The sequence below is a fragment of the Colletotrichum costaricense genome (genome assembly GCF_030867565.1).
Source record: "Colletotrichum costaricense strain IMI 309622 chromosome Unknown Scaffold_13.1, whole genome shotgun sequence".
NCBI classification, from domain to species: Eukaryota; Fungi; Ascomycota; class Sordariomycetes; order Glomerellales; family Glomerellaceae; genus Colletotrichum; species Colletotrichum costaricense.
In genome coordinates, this window is record NW_026848242.1 from 1,218,658 (window position 1) to 1,237,291 (window position 18,634).

An 18,634-nucleotide genomic window follows, 5' to 3' on the forward strand; every position below is an offset into this window, starting at 1 on the left:
GGCAGACTTGCGGGCGGTCACGCGTGACTCCCTTTCCTGCGGATTCCCCTTTGCTCCACACCTCCGAGCTGCACGACTACGACTACCGATGACGCCGTGTCGAGACGCGCAGCTGGGGGGCTATGGTACCTGGTTTCCAGCAAGATGCGTACCCACATCTCAAGTCCATAGTCCCAAAGTGTGTAAGTCATGGAAAGTACCGTACTCTCAGGCCTTGAATTCCAAAACTATGGGATCGACTTGGTATAAGTAAGAGACCTTTCCATCTTCATCCTCAGGTTTGTCTTTCTGGATCATCCTCATCAACATCAAAACAATTCAGAATCAATCAGACAATCGAACACTACTTCCCCCATCTTGATACCAAGATCACCTATTCTATTCCGAGGCTTTATCCGAACAAAACCACCCACCATTAAACCCTCCTCCGAACCATCACAAACCCAAACAATCAAAGCAGCCATGTCCGGAATGCACTCCACCTTCTCCAGCTCCATTACCGGCGACACCCGCCACAGCTACGCTCTCCTCTCCGCGATACAAGAAGGTTCAAAGGCCTCTTCTTCTTCTTCCGCCTCCTCCTCATCCCCCTATCAAAAGGAGGCAGACGCCGCCTCAATGTCAAGCTTCGGCAGCTCCATGTCCCTCCTCAAGAGCAAACTGAACAAGCACTCCGCCGGCTCGGCAAGATCATCATCATCATCATCATCTAAAAAGTCTTCATCCCTGATTGCCCGCCAACGGGCCGCCGAGGACGCGAATACGCAAATCATGTACTCGCAGGCTGCATACTGGCCCTCCTCTATCCGCACCGACTTGTAAAAGAGCCGTCTTGGCAAGAGCAGAACCATTGAATATACGGAAACATGAGAAAATACTGAAATGGAATGCGGCGGCGGGAGAAGGAAATGGTGCCGCCGCCATGCTTGTATGATGGGACTTACAGGAGTTTTGGGAGTTGGTTTCTTACATTTTAGACGGCCGCGCTGGAATAAGCCATTCAGATGGGGTCCTTCTGGGTTAAAATATTTCTTACGTTCTTCGACGTCTACAACATGGCAAATGTCCGAAGCAACACGTATTATACCGGTTTATGCTTAGATTGATGGGAGCAAATATCCTCGGAAAGGATCAGAATCAAAGAGTTCCATAAATGTTACTCAGGGTATCTTGTCTATTAGTAAGGTAGCCTTATATATTCTCAAATAGGATCAAAAGCTTTCATTGAGAATGTCCTCGTTCATCTTGACCATCGTAGGACTATACTCTGAGCTTTCCGGCTCGGCGCCAGCCGTAAGTAGAATATCGTCCACAATGCGCTTGCTGGCCTCGCGAGCTAGTAAATTTTGTCAGTAAACGGATCGATCACTGCAGAGCTTGTTCTGATTTAACAAAAAGCCACTCACCAGGGGTCTGAAGCAGTTTCGACGGCGGAAGCGCAAACTGGATGGTCTTGGGCGGACTCATACCGCCATACAGCCCATGGTCCTCGTCACTATCGCTTTCCCAGTCGATCTCGTACCTTTGCTTATCAAACTTGGCACCGAGATCCGTAGTCGTATCGTCATCGTAGTTGCCTTTGGTAGCAAACACGTCCTTGGTCTTCCTCGCACCACCTGGTGTTTGCACGCTCACGCCCGGGGTTCGCGGTCCCGCAGATGCAGTCGCGGCAGCAAGACGCTGTCGGGCATTGCTCTTGATAGGAGACATGAAGGCCTCGCTGCGTAGCTTTGGAACGGCCATGACCGGCGAGGACATGGGCGAGTCCTGCTGCCATGCAGGTACGTTTTCCTTCTCCTTGTTCTTGTCATCGCGCTTCAGCGGCGAGACGCGGTAAGTGGGACCCTTGTGCGGCGTAGCCTGGATGCGGAACGTCTTATCAAGCATGCGGTGCATGAGAGGGTCCTTGTGGCTCTGCTGCTGTTGCGGCGGCGCGAACGAGGAGCGTGGTGTCATGGACATGTCTGGAAGACGGGCCGTGTGCTGCGCAAAGAGGACAGTTGAGTCCTCCTCGAGCCCAAGATCCTCGTTCTCGTCGTCCTCCTCGTGCGGTGCAGGTGGCTCGCCTTTCAGCTCGCGCTTGAGTGTCTCGTAGGGGGATTCGAGGTTTGAGAACTGCGGCTTCATCGTCTTTGTTTTAGGTGGCCGGGGTGTGCTGCCAGTGAGGTCATTGTCATCGAGTACGGAATCGTCTGCACGGAAAGTAGAGTCGGCGGTCGAAACTATGGTCATGTCTTCGCCTTCGGTGCGTTGTTGTTGGGGTGTGCGGGTATAGTCGACGGATGTATCTTCTTGAACGGTCGACTCCTCTTCAGTTGCGCCGGTTTCATCATTGCCATTGTTGGCGTTCTCTTCGTAACCGGAGAGGGAAACGTTGGCCGAGGCCTCGAAGAATTGTTTCCAGAACTGCAGGTTCGCTGTGTATTAGCGATGCTGGAGTGCCAAAGTATGAGAATGTCACAGAAATAAGCGCAACACACCTTCGAAGCATCCCAAACGTTTCGCGAATGCTCGCCATATTGCTCTACAATGGGCAAGATATTCGTGGTTACGATACGGTGCGCCTTGCTAAAGTTGTGGTCGATTTCTTAGGGAACGGTTAGCCGAATTGAAATGGATAGGCCAAGTTCTCTTCGATGCGGTGTACTTACCCTGGAGAGTCAAGGTGATAGACTGCTCTAACTTCTCCAACTCTTCTGTGAGAGTGAGATTCCGTGCGGAGGGGCCGGGACGAGCCATGGTGCTAGCTTGTTCGGCGATTGTTGAGCTTGAGGGTCGCAATAAGAGAGCTCAGTTTGTTTTGTTCAAGTGCACGATTTCTTTCGTCCAAAGGAGGGAAGTAAATCAACAAACGCGGGCAGGTGGGATACGCGATGCGGGGCACTGCCAGGGGGTTCGGAGCCGGGGCATCACTTTGGCGGGGCAGGCTACCTTAGCCTCCTGTCCCGTCCATGTTCCGCTTCGGGGCCGCTTGTCATCCCAAGTCTTTGCTATCAGATCTCAATGCACCGGTTCCCTTATTTGGATCATTGTTACAGGGTGATATAATAGATACTGTAAGCGAAAATGATGGAACTCCAACATGGTGGCTAATTATTGATCTAACGCCTGGGGTATCTTATCTGTTCATCAATAGTCCAACCGTTCCTCATCAAACGATCATGCCTTAGAGTAGTAGCCAGACATGTCTAGCTTCAGTACAAGCTGAGCTATGGGGTTTCCCTCTAGTGCGTCAACTCTTCCTGAGGACAGCTTCTCTCCAGCTGTATCCTTCGTTCCGTAATCTCCTTTTTCACTCAGGCCCTTGCAAACCGCCAAGAAAACCTCGACATTCCGCTTAAACATCTTGTATAGGCCCTTGGCGGTAGCGTCACCTTGACCACGAGATTTCCGCCCTTCGTTTTGGAGTCTCGAGTATTGGGCGAACTTCAACACGACCCGGAAAATGTCGTCGAGAAGCTTGAGCACAGGCTGTTGCCGCTTGCGCAAGAGTAGTGCAAGCATGATTCGATCAAGCACTTGAGAATGGTGTTCCCTCAGGCGATCAGGGCTAAGGACTGAGGTAGAGACTGTGCTCTGGTCTTCGGCCCTGAGATCCATCTCAATTTGGCTCAGTAGTTTCTCGAATGCCTGCCACGGCATTCCGATGCCAATATCGAAGATGTAGGAACTGAGGCTGGATACAAAGTGACGAGCTTCGAAGCAGAAGCGAATAGATACGTCATCCACATCCTGCCAGCCCGACTCCCTAGCCGTGACATCGCGGAAGATACGATTGACAGTATATTGCATCCGCAGCACCCGAAGTAGCAGTTTGAAAATTCGGTCATACTGCACCAGAATAACGGGGGCGATAATAGCCCCTAAAGCTGCAGGTGACTTATAGGATAGCCGGAGAAAGTCCAAGGCCTCTAGTCCCGTAGGATCCATGCATTTGTCGATTTCCTCATTTGAGAGACTCCGGACTCCGAAACTAAGATCCCCGGGGAGTTCGTTCTTTTCGCCATCTCGAGGTCTTGAATCTTCGTGCAGCGATCCCTCATAACTTTCCGTTAATATTCCCATCAGGGCCAAGCGTAGTTCAGAACTGGCGGGTGGCCAAGTGTCCCTACCGCTTAATCGTAATCCCATGACTCCGCCTTGGTGAGCAACACCAGACTGTCTCTCTGCCGTCTCGAGATCTGGGTCGAATAGGGCATGGGAGAGGCGGCTGCAGAAGAATCCGTTACCCAACAAGTGGAACTCTTTCTGAAGCTTCAGATGCTCGCGCAAGTTGTGGGATGTGAAGAGCAGTTTCAGACTTTCCCTGCCCACGACTCTAGATTGCGCAGATATGATGGACCCGAAGGAGAGGATCGGAAGCAGTGACCAATGCGGTGTAAAATCAGTGCCTGCACTGGCGATCTCGGTCGTAACATCAGACAAGCGATCCCTAATGATGATGCCTAGCAGGTCTTCGGACGTCGAGTCGGCAATCGGTTTAGCGAAGTCCTGAATAGATAAAGCCAATATGCTTTGTAGCTGATTCTCGTCTAGACCAAACAGCTGCAATTGATAGGTCGCTGAGTTTCCAATCGGCCAAGCTGGTGCCGCTGTTTCGACTGATCCCTGCAGAGAAAAGTTCTTGATGGCTTCAAGAACCGCACTTTCATATGATCGGATCCTATCCTCCAACTGCACGACCGAGTCCCAATCAAAAAGCCACTCAACTGTCGGGGGTCGACTTGAAGAGATAGTGCTCTCTTGTGACAAAGGGTGTCCGGGATGATTTGACCTTATGAAACGAAGATTTCGTCCAACCTCGAATAGAGATTTGACAACATCTTCCGGCATAAAGCTAGGTATTCGCTCAATATCAAGACGGAAATCGACCTCGTCGACCTCGTCGCCGAAATCGTCCATATAGGTTTCGGATTCCACCTTGATGAAGCCCTTTTGTCTTCCAACTTCGTGTTTGCTCAGAGGCACGCCGAATTCACGCCGTGTGCCGATCCACTCTTCGACAAGCTCAATCCAGGGTTTTGATACTCGCCGGAGGACTTCTCGCATCATATCTCTGAGATGGGTCTCGGCGTACTCAGCAGATTGAGCCTGCTGGAATACAATGACGAAAACATCTTCATCTAGATGATCTCGTCGTATCTTTGACACCAAGGACTCAAACTGGCGCAAAGTAGTGTATATGTGCGCGACGAGCGATTGAACTTGGAGAATCGACCGTGGGTGTTGGTGATGCAAGGCGACACTGCTTTGGATAACCAACAGGGCCTTGTCCACAGCGCTCGCCAAAGCAACGCGGCATGGAGTCGGGTTCTTCAAATACGTGCTGTCGACAAACTTGCGAAGTTGACGATATGTATTGCCACACTTAAGACACGAACGCTGAACTTCCTGGACAGCCTTACCCGAATATGCTGGTATCCTGATCTGGGGTAAGGCTGGCTTGAAGGCTTCATGCTCGTCTTGCCAGGAGAAGAACACTGAGTCTCTTCCCAGAGCCAAAGCTAGAAGCGCATTGCAATATGTCCCAGCTTCCACCACGGTGAAGTCAGCACTTCCAATACGTAGAGGATCCTCTTGAAGCCCAATCAAGGCATCAAATGCCCCAGGCCCAGCCTCAGTTATGAACAACGGCTTTTTCGAGGGAATGTCGGGAGATTGGAAGCCTTCCCAAGTCTTGTAGTCTGGTAGCTTCGCGGCGGGCTCGTCAAATTCCAACCAGAAGTCGGCCACTTCTGCCTCTTCCTCTGCTGTGGGCTCTTCAAACTCAAAATCGGGGATCTGGTCCGTGTTCGACTCCTCCTGCTGCGGTGCAGGGTCTATGGCAGGGAGTGTGAAGAGTTCGCTGGGCTGAGGATCGGGAGGACTGCATGAAGAAGGCAACTCTGGGGCTGAACATGAAGTAGGTCAGTATGACGACTAAGATCATCTTGGGTTCGAGAGGCTCTACCTGTCAGGTCGAGAGCAAAGAAGCCAGTGTCGGCCCTTGGCAATTGGTCATTTAGCAATTTGGACGGCTTCCGGAAGTCTGGAATCGCGAAGACGTTTGAAAGGTCATCTTCCTCGAACATGGTTGTGCCGACGGTGATATTGCGATGTGGAACATTGGCGTAGACGGATATGGGGCGCAAAGCCTGCAATCAGTGACATTGCATCTCTGAGGATTCAGGTTCGATATGACGTTTCTCCCAGGCACGTTTAGGGATAAAGCTAAATGAGCAGCTAGGGGCCCCGCGACGCGATCTGGCGCGTCACATTCAAGCACAACCTGCTGAGCACGACCCCTGCATGTCTCTGCCCGATTCCGATCATCCCCGCAGGTTTGGCTCCTGGCGGCTGAAGAGCCTAAGACTCAAAAGGTACCTACCCTGCGACGCGGGAAAGCAGGTGGAACCAATCGAGAGCTCTCAATGCCTCAACCCGCTAGAGCTCTCATCCTCCGAAGCTTCTTTTTTCAACAATGTACCGAAGCATCTGAACGACAGCCTTACTTCCTCCATATCATCATCGAGCACCACATATACACGCGCCAGAATACAGGAAGAGCATTCTCTGTAAATCCACGCCGCTGGCCCTCGCTGCCATGCCTCCCAAAAAGAAGGTGCGCAGCAGTGTGTCTGCTGTCGCAACGCCAACGCCAGCTCGCGATGAAGATGCCATGGATGTCGATACACCTGCTGCAGATACTCCCGTGGCGAGCGCGCCTCCGATCAAGCCTTCTGCGGATGAGTGGCCAAACAATCTGTGGACCGACGACCAACTCTCATCTCTTTACAAAGGAGTTATCCGGTGGAAACCAGCAGGTCAGTTCATCGGTACTAGCAATCCCAATTGAATCTGACAGTCAAATCGTAGGCATGCACAAACACTTCAGGATGATTGCTATCAGCGAGCACTTGCGGAATCACGGAATTGACCCCGACTTTTACACCCACACACGTATCCCCCATATCTGGACGAAGCTACGCACCTTGTACGACCTTAAGACGATCGACCAGCGAGAAGACTTCTACGACGCCCAAGAAGATGACAACTATGACGACCGATTCAAGGAGTTCACTCTTCCATACGACGAGTTTGACGATATGATGATGGAGCGTCGCCTTGCCGATGCTAGTGAACCTCCAACCTCACCACCCGAATTCGAGCTTACACCACCACCGCCCTCTCCCGGCGGTAGCAACGCTGGCGGAAACACCAGGCGGCGAAAGCGCGCCTCCACAGTGACCAAGACTCGCGCCAGCACCGTCGAGGATACCGAAGATGCTGGCACAGACACTGCGTCGCCGCCTCCAAAATCGGCGCGGGTGGCCAGGAGTCAGAAGAGGGCTGCCGGCAAGGCTAAAGCCGAGAAAGCTGAGAAGGTCGAAGAGCCTGAAAAGCCAAAGAAGTCCGGGAAGCCGGCGAAGGCAGAGAAACCCAAGAAGGGCGGGAAAGCTGGCAAGGCTGAAAAGGCCGACTCGACGAACTCGGAAGATGACAACGATGATGACGAAAACTCGGGCGGGGATGAGGACGGGTCCGACTCGGACGAAGAAGAGCAAGATGATCGCAATGAGGCTGAAGACGGAGAAGATGGAGACGACGGCGACGAGGAAGAGGAAGGTGATGGGAGCAATTCTGGCGATGGTAGTGGCTCTGGTGATGCCGGTGACTCTGGCGGCTCTGGAGACTCCGATGATGGAGACGAGGAGGAAGAGGAGAGCGCCGAAGATAGCGGGACCCCAGTATCGCGTTCGACAAGAGGTGCTGCCCGAGGTCGTGGCAGAGGCAGAGGCCGAGGTAGAGGACGGGGTCGGGGACGTTAGCAACGAGGTCGGATGCATTAGCTAAAGTCGACTGTAGTCCCACCCGCCACAGCAAACAGGCTGGCGGCTGTCCATAAAGACAGACCTAGTGGAATAAAGATACCCGCCGCGATATGCGACTTCACGAATGCTTCACTGGGTACGAACATTGTAATCAGACACGCCTCGTGTTATTGTCTCACTCACTAGCATAAGATAGCATGGGACGATGGTCTTGGAATAAGAAGAACAAAAAGTAGATAAATCCAAATCCATGGGTATCAAGAACAGGAACCAAACTCAACGACCAAACCCGGGATCATGCTTTCTTGTCCTGAAACTGAGACGTGCCGAGCATTTCCCACTCGCTGTGATACGTCAACTTCTCCCTCCATCTCCGCCCGACATCGTACACATCTTCCACAGCCCTGGCTACTTGCTTAGTAGGCTCTGTGGTCTGCGTCTTGACGAACGGCTCGGGGGGTTGTCGCTGCAGGAGCCGCCACATGTCCGACTCGTACTCGCGGCTCGCCTTTGCATCTTCGGCCTCTGCATACGCTTCCTGCGCCAGCTCGTTCCTGATCCTATTCTTCAAGGCTTCTCTCGTGCGATGTGTCTCGGGGAAGTCGTACGCGGAGTAGACGAGTACCTCGTTAGCCTCCTCGACGGCCTCGCGTTCTGCGTCGTCCATGATTGCAGGTGCCTCATCACTCGATTCTTCCAAGACGGAGTCCTCATCATCTGCCGAGTCCGACATTTCGTCTTTCTCGAATTTGATCTGGGGTGTCGGGAAGCTCTGGCTCGGATGCTCGGTATCCACTTCTCTGCGCAAGACGCTTTCCACGCGGTCATATGGCATTGGCTCCTCATCCTCGTCGTCCCTAACATCTTCGGCATCGTCATCGCAGATGTGAAGTCGTAACCTCCGTGCACATGTTGTCCAGAACTCGTTGCTGTTCTGCTTCATACCCAGCGATGCGACTGCCGCCTCAACGTCCTTGCGCCTGACCAGATTCCTCGTCGATGGTTCAACGTGCTTCCTGGCTCGGATCCGGGATTGCGCAATATAAAGTGTAGTGAGGACAATTTTCTTGGTGACAGAAACGAGAAGGGAGTGGAAATCCTGCAATGCCGTTGCTCTGATCGTTGGCGGTTCCTCGCTAACGTACTGCCAGTTATTCTCTGCATTGGATGCGTTCATGAAGATGCGCTCGGGAAGACGAAGGAAGCTCTTCACCCGAAGGACCTCGGTGAAAGACAGTCCGTGATCGCTCGCGAAGGTCGGGTCCTTGTCCAGTCCGTGGTCGCCTTCGATGCGTTTCGCGAGCTCCAGGTTGATGTTCCAGCACTCCCCCCACTTCTTCTGTTCGACGAGCTCCTCGTGTCGTTCTTGACGGAACGAAAGTGCGTCGGCTGCTTGGTCGAGCGCGTGGCAGCATAGCGGACTAATCTCGAGGGCTGCAGGGTAATCTGCTAGATGTATTGGCTTGTTGCCTCCGTCCTGCTCTTTGTCCCTTCCCTCAACAGCCTCTTGCAGGAGGAGGATATACTGGCGGACCTCGATCTCACTCTTGGTCTGGATCTTGGCCGAGATGCCCGGTAAGTCGTCCTTGCCGAGTCTCGAGAGAGCCTCGAAGAAGAGCTTCTTCTCGTACGACGTCCAAGTTGTCAGGCCAATCTGCGAAGGGGGCAGATTATCGTCTCCTCCGAAAGCTGCGTGATGAACGACATCTTGGATATCCCCGTTCAAGAGATCCAAGTAGTTGTTGTTGAAGACGCCTTTGTGACGCTTAAGAACTGGTTCCACGATCTCATCTTGCGCCCGTCGCTTTTGTTTTGAGAGGCCTTCGTCTGTGCCACTTTCATCGTCGCCAGATGATGCGACGGAATATGCAGAATGCTGTTCCTGATGTTCAAACTTTTGCCGTTTTGGTGGTGACTTATCAAGGTCCTCAAGGTCATGGTCTCCTGAGTCCTGGTTTTGCAAATAGTCGTGATCCGGCCCCATGCTCATTCTCGTCTGAAAATCTGAAGTCGACAATTCGGCCTAGGCGGTGTGTCGCGTACATGTTGTGATGAGAGCACCAGCATGTAAGAATTTTTGCCTCATAGAAGCCGAGTCCTGCGTTTTGGGTTCCAGGCTTGATGTGTGCTATCGGTGGCTGCCTCGAAGATACATGAGGTCTCTTAGTTGATATGAGATGAGCGATGCCTCAGTGTTGTAAGATGGAAGATTTCCCAGCATTGCGGACCATAGGTTCCTCCTTGTGTGACTCTAACAGGCGCGCACCTAAGATTGCTGTGTGAGTGTTACCAGGAAACTTCGGGTACATCTAGGAAAGTACTATCTAGGGAGTGTGGGGATAATTTGTGGCAATCGATTGGAGCAATTGCGCGCCCCTTGCTCTCCTGCACATCCAGGTTTCCGCAACGGCGACAACCAACTACACTCATTACCTTACTTTAACGTCCTTTTTCATGTTTAACTTCTTCTAGAATGGAGGCCATCACATCATGATACCATTTGCCACACGGAAAATCTTGACGCCTTCCTTCAGCGTAAATGAATTGAGACTTCCCATTCTCATCAGAACCTCCGTTGAGAGACATGTTCCCTATGCTGGAGCACGATTCGCGAGCTCTCGGATACAGCTGAGAGACTATCAAGAAGAATGCATTCAATCCGTGCTACAGTCCCTCAAAGATGGACACAAGAGATTAGGGATTTCGCTGGCTACTGGTAGTGGCAAAACGGTCAGTGCCTGAAATGACGTTTGATGATTACAGGCAACTAACAACTTCAGGTTATCTTCACCCAGCTAATTGAAAGAATCCAACCAAGGGAAACCATTGCCACGCAGACCCTCATTCTCGCTCACAGGAGGGAGCTTGTCGAGCAGGCGGCAAGGCACTGCACCAATGCATACCCCGACAGCACCGTGGAGATCGAGATGGGCTCCATGCATGCTTCTGGCGCCGCAGACATCACCATTGCCAGCCTACAGAGCCTTACGTCCGGGGACCGACTCAACAAGTTTGATCCGAAAAGATTCAAGCTCGTGCTCGTCGATGAGGCGCATCACATTGTAGCACCAGGTTACATGCGAGTACTGCGTCACTTCGGACTCGACAGTAAAAAGATGGACTCGCCGTCTTTGGTGGGCGTTTCCGCCACTTTTTCTCGATTTGACGGCCTCAAGTTGGGCGCCGCGATTGACCAGATCGTCTATCATAAGGATTATGTAGATATGATTGGAGACAAGTGGCTCTCAGCTGTCATGTTCACCACCGTGGAATCGACAGCAGACTTATCTAGGGTCAAGAACGGTGCAAATGGCGATTTCCAGCAGGGAGAACTATCGAGGGCCGTCAATACGGACCAGATCAACGAAATCACCGTGAGGAGCTGGCTGGCCAAGGCATCCGAACGGAAATCGACTCTGGTCTTTTGCGTCGACCTTGCGCACGTCGCTGGCCTGACGCAAACATTCCGCAAACACGGCTACGACGCAAGGTTTGTGACAGGAGACACGCACAAAGTCGAGAGAGCCGAGATTCTCGAGGAGTTCCGAAATCGGAAGTTCCCCGTGCTTGTGAATTGCGGAGTCTTCACAGAAGGAACCGACATCCCAAACATCGACTGCGTCATTCTTGCTCGTCCAACACGATCTCGTAACCTTCTGGTGCAGATGATCGGTAGAGGCATGAGGTTACATAAGGGGAAGTCCGACTGCCATGTTATCGACATGGTTTCCAGTCTCCAAACCGGCATCATCACTACACCAACGCTTTTTGGTCTGGATCCGAGCGAGCTGGTTAGCGAAGCGACTACGGCCGATATGGAGAAGATTAAGGACAGGAAAGAAGCAGAGAAGCTCCGTCAGGACCAAGCTTATTCTAATACTCCTGCGCTTCAATCAACTACGCCCACCAGATCGGTCACTTTCACTGACTACGACTCCGTATTTGATCTGATCGAGGACACATCTGGCGAGCAACACATACGGGCCATAAGTCAGTACGCGTGGGTCCAAGTCGGCCAAGATAAGTACGTCCTCTGCGCGCCAAACGGATCCTACATTCGACTCTTCAAAGCCGGCGCCCAAACCAAGACCAGTGACGATGAAAGCAAGGAGCAGCTCCTGTGGCAAGCCGTCGAAATCCGCTCGCTGCCCCCAGGCGTCGCCAAATCCCCCTACTCCGCGCCTCGCGAGCTCCTCCAAGCAGCAACTTTTGCCGACGCGGTCCACGGTAGCGATAACTACGTCTCCAACTCGGAAACCTACCCTCACACATTCGTCCAGCGCTGGCAACGCTGGCGCAAGGGCCCGCCCACGCAGGGACAGCTCGACTTTCTCAACAAACTCCGGCTCAAGGAGGAGCCCCTGACGGCCGACGACGTAGACAAGGGCAAGGCGACTGACATGATTACCAAGATCAAGCACGGTGCCAAGGGCCGGTTCGCGAGCCTCAAGACAGAGAAGCGGCGCGTCCAGCGGTCTCACGATAAAAAAGCACAGTTGGAGGCGAGGACGCGGCAGGAAAAGGTCTCTGTTGGACCAGTTGCTTCTTGATTCGATGTTCCATGGTTGAGAGACTGGGGACTAGGCTTCTACATGGGTAATCTAGTTGTTGTGAGGTTCGAGGGGGCTGTCTCCTGCTAAGGGGATTGGGGCATGACTCTTGTAAGATTACAGCTTTTGGAGGGTTATCGTCTGGACCTATGCCGGCGTGCATGTGTAAACCATAGAGCCTTGCAACAGAGAGATTGCAAGACGGGGAAAATTTGTACAACATTCTTGGGAATATACAATCTGGGGAGCATCTGCTGAGACTGACCGACTGTGATGCCCAAAATGTTTGAAGATACGTCCTAGATCGCCATTGCCAACAGCACTCTGCGTCAGAAAGGTACCATGGGAAGTAAGGGGGTTCGCCAAACCGTTGGCTGTGCATTTGGTCTCAATGTTAAACCGTGACAGCTGTTTCTTGCCAGTCGAACGCAACTCATCGATTCAAAAATCGCCTTTCGTGGTCCTCTATGTTGAAGTGATAACCTCACAGCTCCAACTGCCATCAACAATTACACATCACACAGAATAAGGAACAGTGGTTTGAATGACCATGGGTATCGTTGCATTTCAAGGTCAAACTAAAAAAAAGGCCTGCAGGTATCCATACGGTTCCGTCGTCATCTCCCGCTTGCAGTTCAGTCAGCCGCTGAATCTTGCGCCATACTGGCCTGCCGCCATAACAATTTTCCCTTTCACCGCCTGGCGGACTTGCTGAGCCAACCCACACACTGAGAGTATAACGGCCTATTTCCATCTCTTCCCAATTGACACTCCTTGCTGGCCTCAGGACCTCGCACGCCCTTACTTTTCAACTCCTTTGGCGGCAGGAGACAAAATCTTGTGCGGGGCTTGACCTATATTGAATAGATCTGTAGAGGATTGCGAGACCTGGCTGCTGAAATATCAACATCGAGTTATGGGCGAAACCATGTGACCCCTCGACCTCTCGCTTTTTCGATTCCCCTGTGACCGTGGTCGCCAGGAGCGCTGAATGCATAAACAAACAAAGCCAAACCGCAAACAAGGTATCTTTTCTTTTTTGTCCTCCGCCTTTTGACTTCGGGGGTATAAAGAGTGGACGTTAACACGTGCGATAGCGACTATCGAAACCCGCAAGACTAAGAAACTAAATCAAGTAAAACAAAGTACGATAAGAGCAACAGCAGCAAAGCAAGCAAAACAATAACTTCGGCCGACCGATGCATCGGAAGCAACGTTCCGGGGGTATTGTACGCCAGGGTATATCCAGCCGGGGTATTTTGCACGTAGTAGATTTTCTAAGACGGGAATCTAACGGAAAGGTCCGATGGGACCGGGGTATCCAGAATTCGTAGAATGAGACGTAGAAGGGCGCCCGCTGTCGCCGGACGCTCGAGTGCTGTGACGTGGCGTAACGTCACCAGGTTGGGGAATGGTCAGCTTGTCAGAACCATTCCCAATGGGGCGGTGGGCCCATGGGTTGTCGTCGTCTGGAAGATTAACGCCGCTATCGTTCCAGGGGTTTCTGTCCGCATTGAAGCTGCGGGTAGATTCGATCGAAATAAGAGAAGACTTGGACACATTGCTAGATCCCTTGAAAAAGTTGGCGTGGGTCGAGTGGGAGCTGTTCTTGCGGCGGTCCAAGAAGGACGAGATGGAGGTCATGCTGCCAGGCTTGCGAAGACGATCAAAGATCGTGCCCCGCTCGCGAGCAACCTCCCCCTCGAAGGCCGCCTTGGTTGGGGAATCAGCGGCGATGGTGGCCGGAGCATGTTGGAGAAGCTTCGAGTCAAAGTACTGAAGCGAGTCTTCGAATGAATCGGACTTGGGCCGGGGGATTGAACCCTTCAAAATGGTCACCTCAACGCCAGCAGTAGCAAATTGAGCAAGAAGGAAGTCGATAGCGTCACGCAGGCCGCCGGCATTGTTGCGAGTAAACGTCCAGCGCAAGGCGAGAGCCGGCAAGCCATCCTCAGAATCAGCATCCTGATGGACAGTGACCTCGACTTCGTACTGCGTCTTCAGTTTCGGAACAAGGTCGTGGGCGAAGCTGGGTGACTCAAGGAACTTGATGAACTCAGGGGTGCGGGTGAGAACCAACTCATGGTTGTCAGGAACCATGCCCTAGACAGAGTGTTAGTATGAGAGATCCAACTGCAAAGGTCTCAAGTGGGCGTACCAAAAATTCATCGACGCAATGAGGCACCTGCCATTGTGGGCCAGTCACAGTGACCTCATCGCTAGCCTGCTCAGTGCTAGGGAACACAATCTTGCAGTTGTATTTGCCCTCGAGCTCGTCAATCTCGCCGAGACGAGCCAAGAGCTGACGATGATACAGGCGGTCAACATTGACGATCTGCGAGGTATACTCGGAGTCCTAGAGGGAATCGATTAGCTTGGCGATTAAGCGTACTGATATGGTCAACTTACGGCTCTGTCGACCATTTCCAGAATCTCGTTCTTAACAGCATCGAGATTCTGGGCGTTCCTGGCTGGAGTGCGGCAAATAACGTTGTCGACCTTCACGTCGTCATCCTCACGGCCCATTCCTCCGCGGTCCATGGCGTTGGAGAACTTGACAAACACAGAGTGCTTCTTCATGATGCGCTGGATATGCTGTCCTCCAATGCCGATAATTCGCTTGTGGTACTGATCGGGAACGTGGAAGGAGATGGAAGCAGGCATCTCCTGTTCGACAAGCGTGAGCCCCTGCTTCATTGAGTCGTAGCTGGCAGCCATGACATCAATGTTGAAGTTATACTCGTTGAAGCCATCGAATATAATCTGTACACTGCTCTGACCCATGATTTTATTAATCTTGCCATTTTTCTTGCCACTCACGAATTCCTTGTGCTCGTTGGCGAGTTCAATCTTGACGCGAATCTGGTACTGGGACTGGACAAGGAATTTGATCTCAGACATGACCATCAAGGCGGCCTTTACGGCATCATCAGAACCGGTGATTGAGAAGTTCATCTTGTCGAAGGATAAATCGGCATCCGAGTTGGCACAAACATCACCAAGCATAGTTCTGACGTCGGCGGGGTTCGGAAGCTGGCGGCTGTCGGGCTGTTGGATCCACCATGCTGCGCTGTAGAACTGTCCGGCCTGTAGAGTATCATTAGATTTGGGTGTTCGTCGTGTTCTCTTGCATTACTTACCAAGGCCATGACCTCGCGGACGGTGCGCTCAACATGCAATCCTTCGCTTCCCTGGACACGAACCATGTTGCGCTGGCTTGCCAGAGGAGGGAACAAGATGTAGGTGCCATTGGCTTCAAGGATCTTGCGAACTTTATCGAGACGGGTAAGCAAGATACTGTCAATTTTGGCCGGCGAAATGGTGACATCCTTCATGTACAAGCGGATGCGGGAAACGGTCTCGTGAAGCTTCTGCTTGGCAAGCTCAATGGCCTGAGGGCTCTCGCCCGTGATGAAGATGTCTGTAGGGTCACGGCGGCTTGCTCCAGGCGGGCAGTATCGGTACATCTGGGAGAAAGGAGGCGGGAAGTAGATGGCAGTGCCAGTCGACGACTCAATGAGCTTGATGTTCTTTCGGTGGCGGCCGCACACAAGCTGGTGAATCGACAGGTCAAGCTTGGTGGCATCGACAACTCGGCCGAGCTTCAATACGGTTAGCGAAGTGAGACAAAATTATGCTGTTGATTGGCCAAGCTTACCAGAGTGTCAATTTGGATAAGCACACGGGCCTTTGCATGCTCGACGGAGAGAATATCACCGTAGAGGGCTACTCGCCATCTTTGGTCTACACGCATCTCGGCATCACCCGTCATGCCATCAACCACGGGTGTCAATTTGGGTCCCAGCAAGAAAATGTCGACCCCGCAGTACTTGGAGATGTAATCCAAGGTGTCCGTCACTTGCTGCTTCAAGGCACCAGCGGTCAGGTCACAGACAAGGTGGCCCTCAACATCAACAGTCGTACAACGCTAGATTGACACGGGTTAATCCACGGCCCAACAAGCCCATCCGTATATGCAAAACCTACCAAGACAGTCTGGTTGTCGTTCAAAATCGTCTCCCTGCTCTTGTTGACCATTTCCGGAGTTCCCGACAGGCACACAGTAGTGACCTGCTGCCCCTTTGCATTCTTGGGGGTCGTTGAGATGACATGAGCCTCGATCTGGAAAGGGCCGTTGGTGATGTCCTTGCAGACCTTGCGCAGGTTGGCAAGATTCTGGGTGTGGACAGGCAGCTCGTGAACCTGGACGTCGTCGGCGACGTCCTCGGGGTGGGTCCAGCGCAAAACGGCATCGTCAGTAGCGTGAAGGATATCCTCAGTGTTGGGACCGGCGAGGTCGGAGGCGAATGGCACATTGAAGGAATAGTGAATGATTGGCGTTGGAGCATCGAGAGGCTGAGGCGAGCTTATTGAAGCAGCCTGTTGAGGAACTGTATCTCTTCTCGGGTTCATGGGGTTCATGGGCATGTTGGGACGACCCATTCCAAAGTTGGGGCTCATCCTCTCGGACCAGTGACGCATGTTTGCCAGTTTGTTCATATTGCGAGCTCGCAGAGACAGTCGTGGGGACAGGGAGGGGAGGAGGCCACAGAACCGGACCGCGAACGACAATTGAGGGTATCGAAACACACGAAGGGGGGCAGGGCAAAGGAGAAAAAAGGAAAAGGGGGATGAAGAAAAAAAAAGAAGAGGTGTCGCTTCTCGAAGCTCTCTCTCAGACTCGGTGAAGGGTCTGTAGAGAGAAGATTGCTGGAGAGAAGAAGATGTGTTGGATGGGTGTGTGAGAGTGGAAGAACTCAAGAGAAGAGGAGTCGAGAGATTCAGAATGCAGCGAAAGATGGTCATAGGTGCCCGTGGTGGTCAAGGCCGCACTGCAGCAGGCCCAGGCCAGACCAAGCAAGGCATGGCATGCCATGGCAAGGTGGTCCGGCCACTCCCAGTTCCCCGTCCCAGTCCCAGTCCCAGTCCTAGGTCAGGGCTCCACTTTGGCGGCCAACCAGCCAGTTCCTCGACTTTTAGTGGTGTGTGGCCCCTCTCACTAACAGGACACAAGGGCTCCTCCCTCCTCCAGTCCCAGATGTTCCCCGTCTCAATACGTAGGTACATGCAGAGGTACATCCGCGGCGGCGCTAATGTCGTGGTAACGCGAGGTATCTTCCCATACCCACCCTGTCTTTGGCCCACGGACGCCGGACACTGAGGTGGTACACGCTGAACGGGGCCCCTGTTGGACTGAAAGTGTGAGGTTCCTTTTCGCAGAAGAGAATGCTCAGAGCTACATCCCGCCGGTTTGGCCGGGCCCCGACGGCATCGGCCCACTCCCGTCGACCTTGACAGTCCCTGCCCTGTCACACACTTTACCACGCCGTGACAACAGCTCAATGGACTGCGGCCGCTATGAGTGAGCGAATCCCAAATGCAAGGGTGTGCCGTGTGTGGGTACATCCTCCAAGGGTGTCACTTTGCTACCTGCCGGAGGTACCTTACCAAGACTTGGTTGAGAATAACTAAGGTAATAAGTACCTGGGGGCCGTTGAGTGCAGGAAGAAACATCACACTCCTCACTCCATGCGTGGCTAGCAAATGGCATGCTGACGGCAACTTGTGAGTTCAAGTATCTCATTCTTTGGTGGTGGTAGCAACCTTGTGCTTCTTCCATTGCCCCTCCATAGACAGTGTTGCTATCCGGAACCTGAGCAGCTTCTACAGCCAAGCTCCCCGAGTAATGGATCCGTACAGTAAGGTAGGTACAGGACACGAAAAGCCCGAGATGAACTGAGTTAAGGGTCTTGCTGGACCCGATCTGCGCTCAATCTATCTTGTGACCGATGTGTGAGGTGATGTGCCCTGGCTGGTGGGCTGTGTGGATGGTTTGGTGGTTTCGCTGGGGGAAAGTTTAGTGGCCCCTCGCCTGAAGGGAATCGAGACTGGCCTCAGCTTCCTTGCACATCCTCCACTTCTCCTCATTCCACCTTCTTCCACCACCCAAGACTAAGAAATTCCGACAGAAATTCAAGACTGGCGTAGGCGTATTCTGCACCCAATCCAGGTTCAACATCACACCTCGCAACTTCATATTACCACAGAATATTACACTATACCAATACTTTCAAACTTAACAACTGCTCAGTGCCTTAACATCTCTACGAAAAACTCGAGTCTCCCATGTATCGAGCGTTGGGGAATTGGGAATGCCAAGGTGCGACCCGGCTCCTTACCTCCGTCCGCCATCCCCAGCTACTTTACCTTAGCTCGCCAGGTATGTGCGTTGCCGGCGAAGCATCGGAGTCTTGAGTGGTTGATGATGGAAAG

At 52.6% G+C, this 18,634-nt stretch overlaps 7 protein-coding genes across 7 annotated transcripts; 3 read left to right on the top strand and 4 right to left on the bottom strand.

The window, feature by feature from the left end:
- Positions 1-462: 462 nt before the first annotated feature.
- Positions 463-822, top strand: CCOS01_11811 (uncharacterized protein; the record flags this gene model as incomplete). The annotated part of the gene is made up of 1 exon (XM_060459962.1): positions 463-822. The coding sequence occupies one exon, from the start codon at positions 463-465 to the stop codon at positions 820-822; it is 360 nt and encodes a 119-aa protein (XP_060309793.1).
- A 389-nt stretch (positions 823-1,211) lies between these two features.
- Positions 1,212-2,739, bottom strand: CCOS01_11812 (DASH complex subunit Ask1; the record flags this gene model as incomplete). The annotated part of the gene is made up of 4 exons (XM_060459963.1): positions 1,212-1,336; positions 1,407-2,406; positions 2,481-2,587; positions 2,652-2,739. 4 exons carry the CDS (start codon positions 2,737-2,739, stop codon positions 1,212-1,214), a joined length of 1,320 nt encoding a protein of 439 aa, XP_060309794.1.
- A 420-nt stretch (positions 2,740-3,159) lies between these two features.
- On the bottom strand, positions 3,160-6,071 carry CCOS01_11813 (Spc97/Spc98 family protein; the record flags this gene model as incomplete). Its single annotated transcript, XM_060459964.1, has 2 exons — positions 3,160-5,891; positions 5,951-6,071. 2 exons carry the CDS (start codon positions 6,069-6,071, stop codon positions 3,160-3,162), a joined length of 2,853 nt encoding a protein of 950 aa, XP_060309795.1.
- Positions 6,072-6,583: 512 nt separating this feature from the next.
- Positions 6,584-7,808, top strand: CCOS01_11814 (CT20 family protein; the record flags this gene model as incomplete). The annotated part of the gene is made up of 2 exons (XM_060459965.1): positions 6,584-6,803; positions 6,856-7,808. 2 exons carry the CDS (start codon positions 6,584-6,586, stop codon positions 7,806-7,808), a joined length of 1,173 nt encoding a protein of 390 aa, XP_060309796.1.
- A 298-nt stretch (positions 7,809-8,106) lies between these two features.
- On the bottom strand, positions 8,107-9,801 carry CCOS01_11815 (uncharacterized protein; the record flags this gene model as incomplete). The annotated part of the gene is made up of 1 exon (XM_060459966.1): positions 8,107-9,801. One exon carries the CDS (start codon positions 9,799-9,801, stop codon positions 8,107-8,109), a length of 1,695 nt encoding a protein of 564 aa, XP_060309797.1.
- Positions 9,802-10,301: 500 nt separating this feature from the next.
- On the top strand, positions 10,302-12,361 carry CCOS01_11816 (uncharacterized protein; the record flags this gene model as incomplete). The annotated part of the gene is made up of 2 exons (XM_060459967.1): positions 10,302-10,541; positions 10,592-12,361. The coding sequence occupies 2 exons, from the start codon at positions 10,302-10,304 to the stop codon at positions 12,359-12,361; spliced, it is 2,010 nt and encodes a 669-aa protein (XP_060309798.1).
- Positions 12,362-13,651: 1,290 nt separating this feature from the next.
- CCOS01_11817 (KH domain-containing protein) lies at positions 13,652-16,843 on the bottom strand (the record flags this gene model as incomplete). Its single annotated transcript, XM_060459968.1, has 6 exons — positions 13,652-14,464; positions 14,520-14,717; positions 14,771-15,448; positions 15,502-15,963; positions 16,020-16,289; positions 16,349-16,843. 6 exons carry the CDS (start codon positions 16,841-16,843, stop codon positions 13,652-13,654), a joined length of 2,916 nt encoding a protein of 971 aa, XP_060309799.1.
- Between the last annotated feature and the right edge of the window lie 1,791 nt (positions 16,844-18,634).